The sequence below is a fragment of the Planococcus citri genome, chromosome 1, assembly GCF_950023065.1.
Source record: "Planococcus citri chromosome 1, ihPlaCitr1.1, whole genome shotgun sequence".
Classification (NCBI taxonomy): Eukaryota; Metazoa; Arthropoda; class Insecta; order Hemiptera; family Pseudococcidae; genus Planococcus; species Planococcus citri.
The window spans coordinates 31,887,351-31,911,186 of NC_088677.1; the positions used below are offsets into that span (position 1 = coordinate 31,887,351).

At 33.8% G+C, this 23,836-nt stretch overlaps 1 protein-coding gene across 3 annotated transcripts in view; it reads left to right on the plus strand.

The window, feature by feature from the left end:
- dpr14 (defective proboscis extension response 14) overlaps positions 1-23,836 on the plus strand; it is a 290,318-nt gene that overhangs the window by 146,520 nt on the left and 119,962 nt on the right. For all 3 annotated transcript variants that reach the window (XM_065343825.1, XM_065343823.1, XM_065343824.1), the window contains one exon: positions 23,300-23,391. In XM_065343825.1, the coding sequence (XP_065199897.1) occupies positions 23,313-23,391 (79 nt within the window). In that variant the 5' untranslated portion in view covers positions 23,300-23,312. The remainder of the gene's footprint in view (positions 1-23,299; positions 23,392-23,836) is intronic.

Here is a 23,836-nt window from a genome sequence, read left to right on the forward strand (position 1 = left end):
ACACATACTACCTTCTTACACCCAGACAATATACTATTAAATAAACGTCCATAAAGTAACTAAAGTAGGTAAAAAAGAAAAAACTGCGCGAAGGTGTACCTGAAGGGGAATCATTGTAAATTCGCTCGTAGTAAGTATATATTTTCGCTGCGTTCAAACGATTCTTGACGTGTTTATTAAATTATCACAAATCGAATGAAAAATGATGTAACAAAGATAAAAGCATCACGTAGTTATAAAATAATAAAAAGCAAATCCGATTAAATTCGGATTCATTTTATTTGCTCGCGTACCTACCTACCTACCTACCTACTTTCTGGCACACTTCTTCGAGCAAATTTACGAGGTATTTTATAAATTTAATCGCGTGTTAGGTACCTACTTTTTTTTAAAAGAGAAAAATAAATACGAGTAAAATAACACTCGAGTCATTCATTCATTCCTACCTGAGTCATTTGATATTTCGTTTAGGAATTTAGAAGATGTTTCGAACAACAAGGGGGAAAAGCTTTCTATTTCGATGCGGTTTTATTCTCGAAGATATTTTTTTCTTCGCGACTATACGACGTTTTTCATCGTCATCAAATATCTATTTTGATAACGGATTGCAAGATTTTATAGAGTCTGTACAAGAATTGAATAGGTATTTTTGAGCGATGAGAATCGATTTATGAATTCGTGATTCGAGCTTTTGTCGAAGTACATGGAAAAAAAAATACGAGAAAATGCTATATACTTATTTCGTTGTAAGTTGTTATTTCAATACACTGGCGAAGACGCGATCAAACAAATTAATACCTAACGATAAATTCGCAGTCGAACGAAAAACACATAAATTAGGTAGGTAGGAACGAAAACCGATAACATTTGCTTTTATTCTCACTCAATGAGGTCTATTTTGTACAAATAACTAGCCTTTTTTTTCTTTCTTTCTTTCTTTCCAGCAAACACAATCAATTAAAACGCAGGTGAAATTTAACGCGTTTTAACGAATTGCAAGGTGTAATTATCGACATCATTAGAAAAAAGGTTATAAATTCGAGTATCTTGTCCGTACAACTGACACTGACACGTTGGCATTATGTAGGTAGTACCTAGTTATTCTTCAGCTAGACTGAATGTGAAGATGCGTGAAACATCCTCGTACTTATAGGTAAGAGGGGACTTTTATCGAGACGATAATTTTTATATTGTCAAACTGCACGATGTGTATTGTTTTAATGAAAAACTTCTCGAGAACTATTTTCATTTAAAGAAAAGATAACCGCAGCTGTTACCGAAAATTTTTCGTTTTCTACTTGTCGTTTTCATCCTTCGACACGTAATCGCTTTTCTGCGTTCTTCATACGCGGTGCATGCATGTACATCGACATTGTTGGCGGCGAGAAATGATAACTTTTATTTTTAAAAAGGCGAAACGAAAGTTTTTGTTGGGAAACTTTCATTTTATTTTTATTCGATTTTCGCAACGCTGACGAAGTTTATTTCTAAATACGTTTCTCGCCCAAGTTTTCCATTTGCGGTGATTGTATTTCTCCTCTTTTTTTTCGTCTTCTCTACTTTTTTTTTTTTTTTTTTTGGAGAACTCAAAATTCGAGACAAATCCGCACGAAGAGTGGAATCTCCCACGGCAAAGCATCAGCGCAGCGCAAAATAAGCATTCATGATACAAATAAAAATGTTTGCCAAGTTTTTAAATCGCGCCACGACCTATATTGTGTTTTTATTATTTCGTAAACATCATCTTTCGAGTTGATTTTTAATTTAATTCTTAACACGAAGACCAGCGTTGAAATCATGTTTTTGCAATTCCATCTTGATACTATGTATTATTACGAGGAGGCCTATCTAAACATGCAATGTATACTATTACTCGTATTATATCGCTACGAACCAGATCTGGGTCTTTTAAAATGATAATACGTACGATATACCTATACCAAAATCAAACTCGCAAAGGCAAAGCCGATCAGCTGTTTGATGAATGAATAGAACAGGAAGTAAAATAGTTTGTCACGATTTTAAGAATTTATTGTTGGTAAGTTCTTTAAATGCTTGGTAAAGTTTTATAGAGTTTTTTCCCTATGTTTTTCTCGTCTCTCTTCTTTTTTTTTCCAGTCCGCGGAGTGGAAGAGGAGTGCAACTTTGGGAGGAGGAGGAGGAAACGGAAATACACTAGTTTTATCGCATGTGTTCTTACAAATGTTAAAATGTCTAAGGAAGAAAGGAAATTGCGGTTTGAATCGTAGAAGTTTTCTTTTAATGAAAAAAATCACCAGAGTGGTTTCTAGTATCAGGTGTCATGAACACGCGCTAATTTTTCGCTATAAACAACGTAATCGTTGATTTTCTATAGAGAAACCGAGCTCTCGTTATTTTTCAAATTGAAAATTATACCGATGATGATCGCAATATCATGTTCACGAGTCGTAACGTTATTAAATTTTACCAGTGCAGAATGACAAATTTCGAATAATGATGGAAGATTATGAGCAAAGTGCTGTGTACCTAAACTCTTAACGCAAAGAAGCGTTTCGCGATGAGGTTGGTCTGGAGATGGCGCTGAGTTAATTTTATTATCTAAAAGGAATTCTTTTTTGATTCTTTATGGTCAAGAAATACTGTCTCAGGGAGTAGAAAAATTGAATGTTTTCGCAAGAAAACTCCATGCTTGAATTTTAATGTGTGGCAAAAAAATCTTGACCTGCCCGAAGTCTTTTTTGAAAAATTCTGCTCACCTAATCCCCTCACCTCTAAATCTAAATTTTTTTTTAAATGGGAATATCTGACAAAATGCACTAGTTTATAGGCTGTAAGTTGATTATTAAGCTTCTGTTTGTGACAAAAAATTTCAAAATTCATTCTAAACCAATATTTTGAAAAAATGAAGTGATGACTGAGTTTGGGTGGGAATGTGATGATTATAACTTTTGATACGATCAATAAGAATTGAAACCCTTAGGGAAATATTGAATTCAGAGAATGTCCGGATCTGATTTGATTCAAGCCAATTGGATCTGATCAAACAAGTATTTATTAAGTACTTTATTTTGTAAAGGTCTAATCAGATCTAATCAAATCCTTCCAAACAGGCCCAAATCTTATCAGTTATCACTGTCTCCTGTAGGTTAGATATTATTTAATTTGTTCAGAAGAGCATTTCAAATCTGATCTCAGAATTGTCAATTTCCGATATGATCAGGTCTAATATTTTTTACTTTGGATCGATTGAAAAATATACATATTTACACACACAACAATTTTCAATTTTCAGAGGTATCTTTGAATATTGATGATTTTTTTTCAAGCCAACTCATGCTCGAACTTGGTGGTTTTTCTTTATTTTTGAGATTTTTTCTGGCTAGTAGGTTACCAATATCTACTTACAACTGAACATTTTATTTATATTTAGGTATATACATATAGGTTACTGGTTAAATCATCAATTCATCACGAGGCACTAATTTCACAAGCTTTCATTTTCTTTTACAATTGTTTTCTCAATACCAACAAAGGAACCTCTTGAAGTGTCACACTCCGATTTGAACAGGACCGCGATTTTTGGAAAGAGCATAGTCTAAAACCTCCAAAACCAAATTTTCAGCTGCCCAAGTTCATTTTTCGATTTTTGTCGAATTTTTGAAAATTCAAAATTGACTGTTTTTTGCGATTTATGCATTTTTCTTAAAGTACGTACCTGATCAGTAAAAATGGTCAAAATAAGTCCCAAAAGTAATGTTAATTACCCAAGTCTAAATTTCACCATTTCCAGCCATTCTGAAGCCTCCAGCGCGATTTTTCAATTTCTCCAGAATTTTGAATTTGCTCCAGAAGGCGTGAATATGAAGTTGCACAGCTAAGAATCGAGTTGTATAATATTTCACTCGACCTGTTTAACGAGTTTATCCACATTTGAGCCCATTTTGAGAGTGACGCCTCAAGAGTGGTCTTTTGGCCAGCTTTTTTCAAAATTAAAAAATCAAAAAAATCAAAAGATAACAGTTTGTGAGGAAATTTTTGAAATTTGCGCGAACCGTTGTATTTTGTACGTAACGAACCCCCCAAATCCAAATTTTACAATTTCCAGCCATTCTGGAGCCTCCAGCGCGATTTTCAATTTCTCCAGAATTTTGAATTTGCTCCAGAAGGCGTGAATATGAAGTTGGGCCGCTAAAAATCGAGTTGTATATTACACTCGATCTGTGTTTAACGAGTTTGTCCACATTTGAGCCGATTTTGAGAGTGATACCTCAAGAGTGGTTTTTTGAGGTGTCACTCTCGTTCCAAAACGGTTGGAAATGGTAGAATTTGCGCTCCGGGGGTTAGTTCTTGAAGAAATGCAGCGATTCGCACAAATTTCAAAAATTTTCTCACAAACGGTTATCTTTTAATTTTTTGGATTTTTTAATTTTGAAAAAAGCTGGTCAAAAAACCACTCTTGAGGCGTCACTCCCAAAATCGGCTCAAATGTAGATAAACTCGTTAAACAGGTCGAGTATAATACACAACTCGATTTTTAGCTGCCCAACTTCAAATTCACGTCTTCTGGAGCAAATTCAAAATTCTGGAGAAATTGAAAAATCGCGCTTGAGGCTCCAGAATGGCTGGAAATGGTGAAATTTGGACTTGGTAATTAATATTACTTTTGGGACTTATTTTGACCATTTTTACTGATCAAGTACGTACTTTAAGAAAAAAGCATAAATCGCCAAAAACAGTCAATTTTGAATTATCAAAAATTTGCCAATAATCGAAAAATGAACTTGGGCAGCTGAAAATTTGGTTTTGGAGGTTTTAGAGTATGCTCTTTCCAAAAATCGTGGTCCTGTTCAAATCGGAGTGTGACACCTCAAGAGGTTCCCTTGCAAGATATGATTTGATGTGGGTTATTTGAACACCTAGAGAATAATGATAGGATCTTATCAGGTCTGGATCTATATCTAATTCAATTAAAACTGGTCAGGTGTAATTATAGATCAGAGGAATGTCCAGAACTAATCCCCTCTCATCTGATCAGATCAATTAGGTTTGATCAGATCTATTCAGATTTTATCAGATCAAATCCAATCTGTTCTCTTTTCTTGCATCTGAACAGTTTTGAACAAGTCTCTAATAATCCAATCAAAACGTTGATCTGATCATTTTAAAAAGATGAAATCTGATTTGATGTGCGCTGAACTGAACAGAAGATGAAATTATATCTACCCTGGTGAAAAGTGATAAGATCTGATGAAAATTTTACTAGATTTGATCAGGTCTCGTTATAGACTATATTAGTCTGTGGTTAGATCAGATCTGATCAGATCAAATCCAATCATTTTCCCCTAGTGGATGCGACTGTATTGAAAGTTAAAGATCGGTTTTGGTAACATCTTTTGAAAAAAAAAAATCTGTTGAAACAAGCGAAATATTTTAATTTTTAGGGACTTGAAAGCGATTTTTACTGCAGGTTGCTTACTTGCATTTCGTAGGTTAGAACCATGCTCTGCTACCATGTTGAATGATATCCAAATAAAATAAGTACATAGATAGGTACCGCAAGGTACCTACCTAAATTATTATTCTTCTTCATCTTCTTCGTAAATGAGTTTTTGCCATTCTATGATTAATTATGTGTGTTAATTATTGAAAATAGATACGACCCAGGGGCAAATTATTGGATATGATTGAATCTGACCAGAACTAATCATATCCTGGACATTCTTCGGAGTCCCGAGTCCGGAAACAATCAGATCTGTTCAGAACTGATCAGGCATTTTGTGTTTCTGTGTTTCAAAATGCATCGTCTGCAATTTGATTTTATTCTTAGGGAGATAACTATGAAGGGTGAGGTTGAATGAAACCTGCATAATGCATTATTAATGTATGTGTTTTTCTTTTTCAGTTCTTTCATCGTAATTTTTCATCTAATTTACGGTGAACTGGGTAGGCAAATTAATTAACATTCTGTTGGATTATGTCGCATAACTGAATTCTGAACGATCAAGTACACTTTCATAATTTATCTATGACCACTTTAAGGTAGGTAATTTAAAATTGGCTGACATTGAGATGATCAATCAGAAGCTATCCTAAAATATTTCGATGAAGCATCTCGTGCACTTCAAGTAGGTCTACCGGTACCCAATTTTTATTGAGCTAAATACATACTCGTACCCCACGCAACATTATTGTCGTTCGTCCTTATACCGAACAAAAAGACACTTTTACAAACCAATAAACCGAACTGAAAATCAATAATATAAGCATCGCATAAACTAATAATAAAGGTTAGATATAAGCATCATCCGCAGCACACTTCGAAATGAAAACACGAGTTTCGGTTTATCAAAGTTATACCGGGAATTTTCATATTCAAAAAGGTTGCCTCACGTTGAAACGTTAGGTACCTATACGAGATCGTGAAATCTTTAAAAGTTTACGGCCTTGTAATGGCTGGTCGTTATGTTGAAATTGTAATCTTTTCAATTCTTGATAACTTGAAAAAGCGTAGAAATGGCCAAACGTGTAAGTATTGGAATGGGCATTAAGTTACAAGGATATAAAAATGATTACGTCATTGGGGAATTGTCTGTATTCAACTGTAATACAGGGTGTATAAAAATGAACCGATTATGACGAGCAAAAAATTCGTACAGGTATTGAATTTGTCAATCAAATAAATTAAATGCGTTTGAGCTTTGCAAATGATGTTGAAAAATTATTAGAACTGGATTGAGACTTGTATTCGCTCGCCATACACCCTGTAGACAGTTTTAATAGTTGTTTGTGAAAGGCAATATAGACGAAATTGACGGTGGCAAAAATATGCCAATGTTGACGCGCAAGATGTAAACAATAATAAATGGTAAATATTAGTCAAGTGGATAGGTCATGTTAAAAATGAAGAGAAAAGGTTAAAATTTTGTTTTATTATTGTACCTATTATTTATGAATGCCGATAAAGAATGCCTCAGAAATGCTTTAAAGTTTTTAATTTATTTTCGTTTGAATTCATTATTTTTAGACAGTTTGGCAAAAAAATTCATCAAAAGATATTTTTATTTATTACACCCCCTCGTATTATTTATTAGGAAGACAACACAATTTCTATACCGATGATACAATGTATGAGGTGTTCAGGATCAAATAGAAAAGTCTATTTTCTCTTATCTACAAACATGACGTATCAAAATTGTAATCTTGTAACTTTTATCGACACTTTTTAATGCTTCTCTGAAATGTGTGTAGTAGACTTTATTTTTTCAGTAAAAAAAAAAAAAGTTGCGTCGTTTTATTTTGATATCTAGTATTTGATGGCAAAGCAATTTCCACGGAAAATAAATCATCATTTTAGGCGTAGGTACCTGTGCTTTTTAAATTAATATGGGATCTGGAATCTGAATAGTGATTTTTTCAAAATGATACGTAACATCCACATTTGCCTCGTAATTCCTTTTGAATTCGTTCTAGTTTTGTTTTGTCCAAATTATTACTTCGAATGAAAATTTTTATAATGAATTTGTAATATGACTAATTCAAAATACTCGAGAACTAGCATTTCAATGATATTTCGTGAAATAATTTTCGAAGACAAACGCGAAGTACCTAAGCTTATTTTCTCAAACGAATCTGCTAAAAATTAAATTTTTCATTTTCAAAAAAATCCAAAGTTCACAAAAAGCATTCATCTTTCTTCATTAAATACGATTTAATTTGTTAGTTAAATTGAAATTATCGTTATTGCCTACTATCGCAGAGCGTATAATATATCTAACTGAAAATAAAAAAGTACATTTTTGGTACCAGGTACTGCAGTCAACTCGATTCCCACAAAAATGAGATTCGCTTATCGCCGAGCTTACGATATCAATTAAACTTTACCTACCAACATACATAGAATATGTACCTAGCTAGTTTTTAAAACAATATCCATCTTACTTACAAATTACAATTTAACCTTATTTACGCTGACAACAGCCACGTTAATTACTCGAATAATAAATAGCAACGCACGAGAAATAAGCGTAAAGCAAGAAAAGGGCAGGAAGTAAGGATATCTTTTACGACATAATAGCGCACCTATGAGCCGACGAAAACGGCAAACCGCTCACAAATGATCGTAAACCTCGAAATCAATGGTCGTGCGGTCGGGTTTCCTCTAAAGACCAAATATTCACGCGAGATAAATTACATCCACTTATCACCATACATTACCGTGTCCGCTATAACGTTGACCCTTTGTCATACAAATTTACATTGGCTGCTCGACTTGACAAATTTTCCAATTGCTGCGGTCATCCTACTACGTTAAATTATTCACACGCCAAGAAAGAACAATTCAAACTTTTTGCTCGCTTAATTGAGAAGCGCCGAAAAGATATAACGATTTCGTTGTGTTTTATTATTAAATATTTAAATTTCATTTCCATTTAATGTTATAATAAGACGACCAATTTCCTCCCCAAAACTTGTCCTTTTTTCTCTCCTCTCGCCATTTTCTTCGAGCTTTTAATGAAAATTCATAAACAACGATGAGTTTTTAAACTTGAAAACGTAAACGGGCACGCGCTTTTGTCGTTTTGTTTTTGCCTCTTTTGCGAACGTTTTCCTGCTATGCTTCTCCCAACGTGCGGAAATTTCCACAGTAAATGATACTTGTAAATATTTTACGAACAATTAACCAGATACTATTTATTTAATCGAGTTACTTCGGTCACTTTTACACCGTTTCACCTTAAATGTCTACCATCGAGTATTACACCAATACCCTCTGGTTCTACAACTAAACTAAACTTATCTGACAAAACTTAGCCAACGTTCTACGTACACTATTTATTCGACCTTAATGGTCGCTCTATCCAAATGCTCTTTAATTCTAACTGTAAATACTTATATTAAACGCTTTTAACTATGTACAAAAGTAGGTAAGTATTTTGTTTTCTAAAAACTAGAGGTCACTCTTAAAATTATTATGTATTAGGTACCTACTCATACTTATTGCACTATTAGTATTATTAGAAAATTAATTTATTAAAAAAGAGAAAGAATCAAGATGATGTCCCTATCTATCAAATTATGGAGAAATGGCAGTTATTGGTTTTGAGATGATTCTTAAAATCTGCTTGGTATTCAATGAATGTTCTCAGAGATACTGGCAATGAGGTAATTGGTAGGTAATTAATAGGATAAAGCAAAAAAAATAGGGGACTAGGTCGGCTCATCTTTGAAATAGACACCTAGTGAAAAAGATGAGAATTTATTAGAATGTTCCAAAATGTCACAGCGAGGTGGTTAAAAAAATAAACTCTGCAGGTAGCAGATAATAACAAATTAAAAATTTAGAAAGATACGGATGTATAAATGTTTTGAAATTTCACAGCAGTTGGTAAGAAATAAATCACCAGTAGGCGATAACAAATTAATTATAGGTATAAAAGATAAGACTGAAAAAAATACACAAATTGTAAGTAGGGCAAGTATTTCAAAAAGTAACCAAAAGCAATGTTTGATTAAATTGCAGTAAGGCTATTCTCTACCCCTGTTATCAGTAGCGATTTTTGATGAAAACTACGAACTTTGGCCGGGGATTGTGCGAAAACTACTGGACGGATTTTTGTGGGGTTTGGTTTATTTTACTCAAAAATCATTCAAAAGCGAGGGTATGTCGAGATATTTTTGATTTATGTCATTTTGTGGCCGTCATTGGGAATTGAATGGAGGTATTATTGATGCTCAGATCTCCGTTGGAAAAGCTAAATTGGAAAATATGGCTACATACCCTCGCTTTTAATGATAAATTATTAGCATTGGTGAAAAAAAATTGAAAGAATTTTGAAAATTCACGGAGAAATCCCCGTCTGAAGTTTAGATGGGAGCGGGTCGCGGGACATAAGTATGACTAAATTCGTTCACTCGATTACATGCAATCTTATGAACGAACGATGAAAATAACGAACAAATCGGCTTCATATTTCGAACGTTTTCACTGGGGTAGAGAATAGCCGTAAGAAGCAGAAATTTGGTTTGAATCTTATTTTTAGCCTCCAAAATCGATTGGAAATGATTTCTCGCGTTCTGGAGCTTCCAGCAGCAGAATTGAAAAAATTGCCATAAAAAAGTCAAAACAAAATTCAGCACCAACGCGAGTATAATCTACCCGGCTCATTATTCTGGGTAAGTAGGTAGGTACTACAGGGTGCCCAGAAATATCGTAAACCCTTAAAAAAGTTTTCTGCCAAATGTTTTGGTTGATCACACTGAATGATAATAGGTGATAGCACATGATTGATTGTTAGACTGAGGTGATAACATTCCACCAATCATATTTTTTTAAAGCTTAGGCTACTAAAGTATTAATACTATTGCTAAAGTAAAATTAGAGCTTCACCGCAAGCTTAAGACAATGGACGGGAAGAGGTATGGGGGAGGGAGACGGATTGGCCACCATGACCCAAACCCCTAGGCTGTTGCCTAAGGAACAGTTGTCACTTCCCAGGTTTTGTTTGCATACGTACCCCTATTGACAAAATTTGTGCGTACAATGCTGAAATGCATGCTTTTATGCATATCACTCGCATGTGTGAATTTGGACTTTTTCAAAAAATCGCATGCTATTCAGCCAGTGAATAGCATGCTTAAAAGTAAACTAAAAGTATGTACAAAAAGTGCGGAAATTTTTGCAAAAAATTAAAAAATTTCTGGCGTGTGTGGGGATTGAACCACAGTTCCTGCGTTGTGCGGCCGCTTAACTCACTCGGCCACCTCGCAGCTTATTAGATTCGAGGTTATTTTTGCATAAATGTTAATAATTTTTTACTCACTGGTGCATTTCAGAATATACTTGGTTGCTAGATTGCTTCTGTTTAGCACGTGAAAATGCACATTTTTAACGCGATAATGCACGCTTTTATACCAGTCCAAAATCACGCATTGTTACGCATGCTTTTAAGCATAATTTTGTCAATAGGGACCTGTTCAGATCACGACCAAGCCCCCAACCTGTCTTGTGGAGGGGTGGTCCCAAGTTCCCAACAAGTTGAAGTCCCTAGTTATGTTATAAGCCACGAGGTACATTGGGATATTTGTGGGGCAGTCAGTGCACTTGCTACTGGCTTCTCACCGACTGCCCACATATAAGATTGTTATTATTCTCTAGATTATCTACATACATATATTATATTAAAGTTACCATAACTTGAGTTTCTTCTCCAATCTGTCTTGAATATCGACTTGACTGGACTGTTTTGGCTGCTTTGTTTGGATGAAAAAATATAATTCGGTGGTGTTTGTCATCTTTAAGTAACTTGACATTTTCGGGAGGCTGCAGACTCTGACTGTGATTGGCGTATTCTTGAAGCACTCAATAATGGAGTGCTTTACCAAGGGCCAATCCATCTAATCCAGTCCGCAGCCTATCACTTCAGGATTGCCAGTTTCTTGATCCTCAGATCTACTCTACACATTTTTCGTAAGTTTCTAAGTGTGATGACAAAGTCTTTTATAGTTGGTTAGTGTTTCGCTTTTTCCTTTGTTACCATATAAAGAATGAAGTTTTCGACTATCTCCCCGTTTCTCTTCCCTTCTCTTTTTAGTTCAACGACATCCCACACGGAAGCTCCCCTATCATATACAGTACATCTATTTCACATTGCCAACCTATGTTTTTAATAAAAAACTTTCTTTGAAGTTCACGATATTTCTGGGCACCATGTAGGTACTGACCTACTAATTTGATTTTGGCACAAATTTTCAAAATCTGTTTCAGTCGTTTTGAGATCAAAATTGTTTCTGGTGATTTTTTTTTGAAACGAAGTAAAAAATTTATCATTCATTGATGCAAATGACGCATCACCTCCAAAATCAATTGAACATGATTTCAGGCTTTTCTAAAGTCCCAGGTAGATGTTTGAATTTTCCGGTTTTGAAAGAATTGTCACATAAAAGGCCAAAATGAAATTCAGCATCAATAAATTCAATGATACGAGTATATCGACCCACTGTTCTATGACCCTTTCGATCTTTTCGAGCATAAATTTTCAAAATCAATTTTTGTAGGTTCAAATCCAAAATTTTGTTTAGTGATTTTTTTACGGAAAAAAATGAACAATCCGTTGTTCACAAACGCCATAAACGTATTAACATAAAAAACTGAAATTTTCTTGAAACCCCATTTTTGAGCTCCAAAACTGATTGCTGGTTCTTTTGAACTATTCTGACGCCATTGGCGGATTTCTGAATTTATGTACTTCAATTTTTTAAAAAGCCAACAACAACAATCAAAGTAGAGATTATAAACGAGCAAAAATGATTTTTCAAAATATTGCGCTTATAAATACCTACGTATAGTTCATAAAGGTCATATATATGTAGTTACATGTGTAAATACCTGCGTAGATGGCGAATCCAAGTTGATAGCCAATACATAGATATTTTTTTAGTTTTAATTCGTTCAATTTTGTAAGAACTTGTACCAATTATGATATTTCTAAATTTTACCCGCTGTTGTCTAATACATAGAATAGGCACTCGAATTAATCCACCTCTTAAATCTGCCTTAAAGCTTTATTGTAATTCTCTCGATTCAATTTTATAAAAGAAATTTCTAAACTCGATGACTAAATTCTTGGAAAGTTATTTGTGAATGAATTTCAATTCGGATTAAAAAAGTAAGTAAAGCTACACTGCGTAAGAATTACGAGGTTAATTGAGGAACTCTTATAGCGCTGTAAGCATTTAAGACGTATATCCTCTGCGTGATTATAAAACTTCCTTGTGGTTATTGTGCTACATCTTTGTGGTATTATATCCTAATGAGAAAATTAGGCGAAATTTTGACGGTTTCGAGTCTAGATACACATATTACACGAAGATACTCTCTCGTTCGTGGTATATACCTAACACAGTTTGTCGGATCTCGCGAATTTCACCGCATTGGGGATTTTGTCAACGTATACTGTTCATAATAATAAAAAGACCTACGGCAACGTTTAAGCTTTTGGGTTTCTATTCAGTATTTTCCTTCACATCGACGCAATTTTGCAAAAAAAAAAGTGAGAAAAAATAGAAAAAACATATTGATGATGACTTATATCTACACAATTTCTTCAGTTTAAAATATCTCAGCATCTCAGCTTGGTACATAGATATCGTTCGTTCATAGATATGGTGTGGAAATATTGCTTCAGCAACACAAAAGACTTGTCCTTGATGGGGGAAAAAGTGGATAAGAAAACATCACTAACAAATTTTCGAAAATGTTTTATAGTAGATCGTAAAAGAAATTAGAAATATTTTCTGCCGGCCGAATTTGCCAGTCGACTGAATCGTTCGACCGAGTAAAATCGTTGTAGTTATATGCGAAATAGGCTAGAGTTTAAAACGTGGAAAAATTGTAAGTAAAATAAAGAAAAGGAAAAAAACTGAAACGAAATAATAACGTAATCGATTATAAAAAAGGAAAATTTGAATAAGAGCGTAATTACTTATGGTATATACTTTTGAACTACGTGTACTTGATGGAAAAACATGAAAAAAGAAATCTTTCGCATGAATGTCAGCAAGAAAACAGTTTTATTATCAACAATGTGAGGCAATAGCATTGCAACAAGTGTAGCGTGAAATCAGCTTTTTGATCGAACGTGAAAGCTAAAAATTCGATACATTCGGCTTGGCTACACATTCGTCACCGGAATACTGGCGCGTTAAAGTAGCCATGAAGAAGCGTTTATGTTAAAAGCGGTTGTGTTTTCAATGAACGATACGAGATGCTGGTGTACTATGCAGAGGATTTTATTAAGCAAAAGAAAAGCTTACGATAATGTTAAAAGGGCCCACTCGCGCTCGGTGAAAAGCCGCCGAGAGCGTGTCTTGTTTCGGGTTTCGAACACTCCCCAATGATAAATACCTTGTATTCGCATTAATCACAGTATAGTCATTGTTTCTCCAACGAGTTCCAACCCTTAAGTGGTTTTCGCCTCAGTTGCTGCGATAATTTTTCACGACAGCTTTTGCATTGTAGTTGAATTTTCTTTTGGTTTAAAGACTAGTCCGCGAACTTACATTTTTTTTCAAATTGATTTAGAAGCTTTTTTTTTCATTTTACTCTTTTTTTCACTATACGCTGTTGGACGTTATTTAAATTTCCTCTGGCATATTCGTTGGTGTAGAATGAGCCCATGAAATCGTACAATGGATTTTTTTCAGAAAAATAATTAATTTCTTTGGCTTTTTGACGTTGTACAGGGTATTTCTGGGTAAAAGTAAGGCCTTCGGCGGATTACTATATGCAACACTTGACAAGTTTATGCAGGAATGTTTGCCAAACTATGGAGGTATAAGGACAAGGCTTAGTTCCTTAAAAAACATACATTATGCAGGTTTTTTTTCATTATTTTTAATTGTCGGTATCTTATTTAGAGATGAGATGGGTTGAAAATAAACGGAGTGGGAGGGAGTGAGCTTAAAAAAGAAAGGTTGCATTTCAGAACCATTGTGATAAAAAGTACCATACTTGAAACCTTTCGAATCAGTTTGTGGTAGTTTCAAATCAGTCTCGAGCCTCCAATTGCAATTAAAGAGATCAAAAATAAAGTTTAGGTAAATTGACGAATTTCAATAAAAATCTAAAAAGACGGAATTTAATTGAAAAATTGTCGTTGAATTTTTCAATGAGCTCTGAAAAAAAAATAGGTACTCACCTAATTTGATTGCTACATTTGCAAGTTGATTGAAAAACTAATTTGTGAACAATTTTGATTCAAAATTACTACAGGGATGGGGCAGGAGCATACGATTAAATCCAACAACTTTGACATGTATTCAATCTTTTTTGAAAACAAAAGACTTCAGCGACTGAAATTTGTCTGAAAGGTAGTATTTCGAGTAAACATAACTTATAATGGTGGGCTTTAAGAAGAAAAAAGAACCTCTTCCTCTCAAAAAAAAAAAAAAAAGGAAAAAATGAAGTGATAAGTATGTGCCTGAGTAAAGGAAGGACGTAAAATTTTGAAAATTTTTCATCTGTCCCAGCGAAACAAAAACTCTTTTTTTACCATCAAATATTTGAAAAAAAAACCTGGACTGGGGGAATTCTGACTCCGATTCTCCCCCCCCCCTCTCCCTTAAAAGAGACACTGTGCTTTTTTGAGTGTCTTTACTGAACGAATAAAAATGTTTTTTGTGAAACATCTCCACTTGGAGCGGTCCTCATCTGAAGAATGGTTGAACTTTAAGAAAATGTGTTTACCTACAGAATTTTGAAGATTTTTTTGAATGCGAAAAAGTTTTAAACCAGCAAATTTCCTGTATTAATTTTAATTTTTGTATTTAGGTTAAGTATACTTTTTTTTAGAACCACGCAGACTGAATCGCTTCAAGGTCAACCATTCTTGAAATAATAGCTTTCGACGATCGGTTGTATCACAAAAAATCGTCTGAATTGGTCCATTCATACGTATTTACGGCGAACTGGTTATGCAATTTTATTAACACGCGCGAATTCTAATTTATTTTTCACGGGAAGGGTACCTATATAAACAATAGAGGAGTAATCGCAACATTTTTTTTGGATTTATTTAGAGGATCACAGGGATGGGGTAGGTACATGAAAATAATCCATTACTGTAGAAAATTCTGACAAGATACTCGAAGTGTGATTTCATACATTACTTGAAATTTCGATTTAAAAAAACAGTGATAATGGATTAAGTCTATCTATGATCTTTGATGAGATGCTCTTCTACGTAGGTAGTTTAAATCGCAAAATAAAAATGTATGTAAAAGACGCGAATTATGGAAATCGCAGAACTACTCTGTCACCCAATATACAAATAATTAGTTCGCCTAATACAGTTGTGGGTGGTGACTCGTTTTGAAACCCCCCATATATTCACACGCTGAATAAAAGTCAAACGTCACCGAAATCGAATCTGCCGTTAAAAAAGTACCCTCGAATGATCTACGTATGGTACATAACGAGAAGAAAAACTTTTTCAAAAGCTTTTTAACACAATAAAGAGACACTATAGAAATAAAAAACACACACACACGTCTAAAAAGAGAGAAAAGAATTCTATTCGGCGGAGATGTGTTTGTCGTTAAAACCTATACTCAGGTACCATTTAGTCAACACGAAGAGTACTCGTTCGAAACAGGTTTAAGAGGCTACTTGATGAAAATGAATTAAAAATAACGTCGTAATGCCTCGTCAAGTGCACCCGCTAAAAAAAAAACGCCGAGTTTTATTTCAAAAAGTGAAAATAAACGTTAGAGTATAAATCCCGCGCATACAAACGTACCTACGTGGAAAAAAACAAGATCGATCTATCAGTGTTTGGAGTTGTGCGAAAATTGAAAATCAGGCTAACAAATACCTGCTTATATTCGACTTAAATCTTCTCATTCGCGTAGAATATATTTTACTACCTATACTATACGTCGCGTGTCGCCTAGTGTAGATTCAAACGATACATCCTAGGTATATATCCATACGTTTTGGTATTCACAAGAGATTACCCTTTTATTGCGACTTTGGGTATCATATATTCCCGTTTATTAAAATGTAATAAACGAATACTTATATTGACAATTCGAGGTACAATTACGCTTTAAAAAAAAATCTACGTAAGTACGTATTTTGAAAAAAGTTTAATAAAATTCCTGCTTTTTTGAAATTCAATATCGAATCATAACAACTTTGAATATCGGTATAAGTAGCTCGTATCGATACAGCTCAAGCCATATTTTCTCACGGAGTCTCATATCACAATATATATCCGCAGATTCTTTTTTAAACATTAGAAAGCGAAGTTGAGTAAGCACCTTAAGTAGCTCGCAGGAAGGAGCACCCCAAGATACACCACCAGCTAAAATTTCAAGTGCTGAAATTCATTTTTCAATTTTTGATGAATTTTTAAAAATTCAAAGGGTTAAAAATGGGAATAATTAAAATTTCACCAATTGACTCGGGAAGCTGAAATTTGAATGATTTGTATCCTATTTCAGGACCCCCAAAGTCGATTGTTGATGGTTTCGAATCGTTCTGGAGCCTCCGGCAGATTTTATCATTCTCCAGTTTTCAAATAGAAATGCTATGTACAGTATCTGAGCACGGTGGAAATGAAATCCAGCTCCTATAAACTAAGATATAGGATCTTTGTGACCCATTTGGTCGATTTAGGCACATATTTTCAAAATCTTTTTGTGCCTTTTCAAATCCAAAATTTTCTCCTGTGATTCGTTAGATACTTAGGTCTACATATTTTTCTAAAAAAAATCAAAATTCGCTGGAGGCTCCAGAAAGGTCCTAAAAACCACCACAAATTAAATTTTAGCTTTCAGTGTCGAGTGGTTAAAATTTCCATTTTTTCTTTTTTTTGACTCTGAATTTTCAAAAATTCGTCAAAAAAATGTAAGTATTATTTTTCTCTTTCATTTCCTGTTTTGAAGAAAATATCACAAAATTATAAAAGTCGTCAAGTTCGAATTTTTCATTTGTTTTTAATGTGAGAGTAGGGCCCAATTGTAAAATTGAGGGCTGACAATTTTTATCAATATTCCAGTCAAAAAGGAAACAAAAACTCAACAATACAACACACAAACCCTTGATTTTTAAGCAGAAGATTATCTTACCACTTACATAGGTACCTAACCATGTCGATGTCGTTTGAATTTAAACAAATAAGTAGGTAAATTGATATTTATATTTAAATCCACAACCGAGATACAAGATTTAAAATTACATTTTTGGGAAAAAAATTCTGAATTTCAGATGAGTTTTCTCTTCGGGTATGAGGGGATAAAAAGCAAAGAAATTGAATCGTCTTGTTTCACTAATAGGTGAGAAAAATTTATGATAATTCGAAACTTATTCCACACCGCTCAAGGTTACTTCTTTGTATTTGCTAAAAAGTGGGTTGAAATTGCTTTTTCAATTTCTCTCTCTTCACCTTAACGAAATCATCTTTCTGTTTCATCTGGTAAGGGTATGGCATAGTGTCAGTAGCGAGAGCGTTGTTCAATTTTCTTATATCCAATCCAATTTTTTTATTGTAAATCTTCGCAGAGGGCGAGAGAGAAAAAAAATCAACAGTCGCAGCGAGTCGCCTACACGATCTGTATCCATTTTCTATATCTGTGCTCTTACTCACTGTGTTCGCAGGTTGGTAATTCAAACAAATTTTCATTTTCGCGTTAATGTATATCTACGTAATATAATGAATGAGTCGCGTTGTTACACGTACATTTATTCGCAACTTAAATACCAAACTAAGGCGTTTTGTTAAATTACATTCGCGGTTTCTTCTCGATTTTGATTAAAAACCAATTCCAACTAAAAATTTAATAAAATACGAGAGTAAACAATTTCCAAGTGATTCATATACCCAAATGCTCATCCATTTCAACAATTTATTAGCGCCACTACGTTAATACCCGAGAACTTTCATGCAGATAATAAACCGCAAATTCCCCTCAAACGCCAACTCCACGTGAATAAACAACGTGTATTTCAGTTTCTTACTATTTATAATACACGCGTTTTATCTGAGACAAGGTCACTTCGGAGTTAAACACATTTAGAATAATGATAATAATTTTTTTTTTGTCTTAATTACATAGGTACAGGTGTGGTTATATTTTGTTGACTTATGGAAGGTGAAATTTTCATACTTTTTATCAAAAAGGAATCATTTTAAAATCGTTATCGCTGCTGGCAAAATTTATATAAGCAGTCAAAGTATACTGATGTCTTTACCTATCTGTTTATCAAACAAATTGAATACTAGGTTCATACGGAGTCGTTATAAAACCTTGACTTCGCATTAGAGATCACTGTATTTCGAGGCAATGACCGAAAAAGGTCAGAAAACATTTTCATAAAGGTACAAGGAAATAGAAGATTGAAGTAATTTTCCAATCAAGATCACATTTCCTTACAATTTGAAATTTTGTAAAGAATCGAATACTACCTACCAATACCAATACGTTAACATTAATCCTTTTCGAGGTCACAGAACGATATCAAGAAGTATCAGTGAAAAGTATTTGGTAAATATTTGTATCGAGAAGCTTTCACCAAATCAGTTTGAGGAAAAGCAATCTATAAATATTAATAGTTGAAATTAAGTTTAATGTTTGGAATTTGTAGAATGCCTGCACGCGTGTGCGTCTCACAAGGAAAACATTCATCAAACAAAATTTCAAAGCGGAGATTTCTTTTGAAACTTTTTTCCGCTACGTAGGTACATTGTAATGCCTGATATACCTACCTATTCGATAAGGCAGTGAAAATAAATACAGTCTGGTTTCACATTTACCTACCTCAAAAACCGTATTTAGGTACACATTTCAAAGAGGATTATTTCTAAAGTGAAATTTTCCGAATTGTATTTAAACACGTGGCGAAAAGATGATGAAGCGAGAATTTATATAAACACATTGCTGAATAACTTTACTACATATACGTTTACCTATTTATGTAGTAACTCCACCAAGCTGTTTCGTTAATGTCGCTAACACGGTTCTGCCATCAATATGTCCCGTAATAATTACACAGTTTTCAAAAGAAAATTTATATTTCAATCGGGAATAAATACCTAGGCACGTGTAAAGCTACAGTAACACCCTGCTTCCTTGGCCTGTGCGTAAATTTACTCGTATTTCCGTGTTTCTATTATGTAGACGTATACGAGAGCAATATCTTTGGCGAGTGTACTAAAGTGTCTATACGTAGATGCGACATCTACATAGGTACAAATATGTCAATTTCGTCGCATTTATATAATACAAATAAGTAAAAATTTCCCTGCTGAAAGGCGTATATTATAGCTATCTACTACCTACCTTCTTGTGAAATGAATTTCATCTTCTTTGTTGTTGAGAATGCTAAAAGTTACACGAAATGACGTTAGATATTAAAGTTACGATAAATACACAGTTTGTCTTGTTCTTTGAAGGGTTTAGGTACCTACACGGGGACTAGTATATCTCCACCTTTCTATGTATTTTTCAGTGTAAATATTGTGATTGCTGTTGTATAAATATTATCAGGAAATATACTTACACATGTGTACCAACTTGAGACTCGAGCCGAGTTTCTTCATTAAAATGATGGTTAATTCGGTGTTTGGTTTAAGAATCGATACTTGAACCATTTCGAAATACAAGCAATACATCATCGTACTTAAGTAGGTAGTACCTATATTATCTACTAAGTGAGTGCCTATCCGAAAGCTTGAGAGGAAACAGAGCAGTTTATGATTTGTTTACAGCGTAGTAGGTACATTTGGTCCAAATCCTTCAAATAATTAGTATGAATGCTTCGATTGTAAAAATCACTGAACATTTTTTGTAGCGGTTTCAATAAAGTAAAATGATACCAGTCTAAAACGACTAATTAGATGGTTGGTAGCATTCTTCTCCCAAGACTGGGCTCGATTTCCAAATTTACTGCCTGAATGATTGTCCTTGTTTCCGTGCTGAAAAAAAAATATTAGATAGTAAAATTTTGATCACAATTGGTAAATGATAAATTTTCAAGTTTCAACTTTTTTTTTGAAACCTGAGTAGAAAAAATTACCCTCAATTTTGAAAATGTGAAAAATCAAATTTCATGTGATCAAAGTTTGAAGGTTATGGCTGTCGTCCGAAAATTGAACAAATAGCATGTAAACTTGGAGTGGGGAAAAGAGGATATAATCAGATTTGGAAAATGACCATATCAGAGGAGATTTGATTAGATCCGACTAAACTCGATTCTATCTGAATGATACATGATATCATCTATACTATAAAGCTGCAAGCAAAATAAATACCCAAAAAATACCCGAAAAATTAGAAAAAAATTCCCAGCCCGATCTATGGCACCTAGAGAGCTAATTTTTTTTTAATCGACAGCCTTAACGTCTCTAGAATGTAGGAAAAATACGCGGGGCAAAAATTTTGGAATTAAAGGGCCCAAATTTTCAGTTGAAATGGGCTGTTTTTGCCGTTTTTTTGATTATTCTCAAATATATCAAGAACGAAAAAAACTAGAAAGGTGGTTAATATCTTATTTTAAAGAGCATTAAATTCTGAACATTTCCCTCTGTTACATTACCCCTCTAGGGTTTTTAGTTTTTGAGCTACTTTGAATCAAAATTTGAATTAAATTATCTCGAAAACTAAAAATGCCAGATGGGTACTGTAAGCGAGGAAAATGTTCGAAATTTCATGCTCTGTAAAATGGTGAAAGCAGATTAGAAAAAAGTTGCTTAGATCGTGCGATTTTGATTGTTTTTTTATGGCATTTTAAAACAAAAAAAAACGTTAAGACGATGCGTGTACTTATACACCCACACAACAACCAACGTAGACGACGCATCGCGATGCGCGTCGTTATACCAGATGAGATGTGCGCGCGCATGCAGGCCTCCCACTCCTCCAAAAATGAATGCTTGCATATGCAAGGATTATGCAAATGGAATTCTGCCCTATGAAGCTAGAAATTATTATTAAAATGATCATATTATAATTCGTGAATCTGTCTTCATTGCTTTTATTTTTTTAATGGCGAGCATTCAGTTTGAGTGAGTGGAAGCTTGAGGAATGATCAGTCAAGCGCCTGAGTGAAGCGAGGGTGTAGAAAGTGATCACATCTGATTTGATCTGATCAGACTCGTTATGATGAGATCTGATTAGATTAAAACAGATCTGAACAATTCCTTGGTTTAATTTGGTCTGGCCATTCACATCAATTAAAAAACATTTTCTTCTGAACTACTGAATTCTCAAATCCAATTTCCCGAAAGAATTTTCCCAACATAAGTAATTTCCAAGTACAAGAATTCTTTGCAATTGGACGTTTTCCCTGAAATTTTGATAAAGAAGCGGGATTTTTTTTGCAATTTTGGTAAACAAAAGTACCTATCTCAGACTTTGAGACAAATTACTTTTATAGGTAACACAAAACAGACATTCTGGGAAATGACCAAATATGAATCTTTTTATAAATTTTACAAAAAAGTTGGATTTTTAGAAATTTTGAGCAAAAGTAAGGCTTTTTGTTAATAAGATAAGGTGCACCGGGGGAAGTCAGAATTCGGGGTAAGTTAGAAAACTTGCTTTAGCGCCTAGAGGTTTATATCTGGCGAAGTGCCACTGAAGGTGACTTGAGGGTACTACCCCTACTTCATCACAGCATAAAAATTTTCGCGATTCAGTTTCATTGTAGATGTCTTTGGTTCAATTGTATTTTGTTGTTGTTGTTTTGAACTTGTTTTGAATTTGCTCTAAAATACAGACTTTCTATTTCTTAGTTTTTTGCATATAGCGGACGAACCGTGCGTCCTAGTGAAAATCTGATGAGAGTAATCTCAAAGAGAATTAAATTCTCTACAATTTTGTTTCTGTGCAATTTTTTTAGGACGCTCCGTTTGTGATCTATGCCTCTGCACAGTTTAGCCTGTTCTGACTTCCCCCAATTGGGGGAAGTCAGAACAGTTTATATTTTATTTCACTGAGTGAAAGCTACTGTGTCAATCGCGCTCAAATTTTCACCATAAGTTAAGAACCCTTATGGGAACCTACATAATAAATTTGATCCATATTGGTTCATTAGAAGGGGAGTAACAGCTGGTCAAAGTTGAAATTGCGAAAAATCATTCTGACTTGCCACGGTGCACCTTGCATACAAAATAATTTTTTTTTTGAAATTTTAACAAAAAAAAAACGCAGGTTTTTGCGATTAATAGGTAAGCAAAATAATCCGGAAATTTTAATCAAAAATTGTTTCTGGGATTTTGGCAAAAAACAAAATTTTTTGGCACTTTTAATTTTCAAAAAATTTTTACTTTTTTGACTGCTTTGACAAGAAATACTTGGATGTTTTTACAAAAATTATAATTTTTTTGCAATTTTGACATAAAAAGTAAGCAATAGTTTTTGGAAGTAATTTTGATTAAAAACTACTTTTCTGTTGCATTCTGCCAAAAAAAACATACTGTTTTTTTAGAATTTTTTCTCGAAATTTTGTCAAAAAACGAAATTTTTTGAAAAGTCTGACCAAAAAAATAATAGGCTGTTTCTGTAATTTTAGCAAAAAACTGAACTTTTTCTCGTAGGTTCAGGAAATTTGTCATTTGAAGAAATGGCAATTCGAAGTTTTTCCATTCGAGAAAATGCAGGAGGGGGGAGTGGGAAATTTCTGGCAACTTTCAACCTGATCTAATCAGATCAGATCAAACAGTTCATTAATTTCTAAAGAAATTTACCAAATTGAAGATTGTGCTCGGAAGTATATTGCTTATTGCTCACTCATAATTTTTCTTCTTTTTATTTTCAGGATCGATAAATGCATGAAGCATGAAGATGCGATGAAATTAATCCTCATTTTCACCCAGTTATGGATCGCAGTGATATCCACCGGTAAAACAGGTAAATTTTTAAAATAATTACTCGATGACCTAAGAATATGTGAATGCTTTAGTTTGAAAAGTATGTACATTTCTTTGTCAAGAATTGAATTTTTTGAGAAGTGAAGATAGATAAAGTACATATTTGAATAATGAATTCAAGGTGGTTTCCATTATTTTTTGCAAGAGTTCAGTAAGATGGGCTAAAAATCTACGGGATTATAAGTAATGTATTTAATACTTCTACACTTATGATTGTATATCCAATGTATAAAGAATGACAGTGGAGAAAATCTAAGCATAAAAAATGAAAAAAGACATGACAGTGATGTTGATAAATACCTAGCTATACAGTATTAAATTTTTATACAATATTTATCGTAATCCAACTTCGTTAACAGCCTAAAACAGGCTATACTCATGAATAAAAAATTTCACGAGCTAAATCTTTTAATAACCAGCAAACT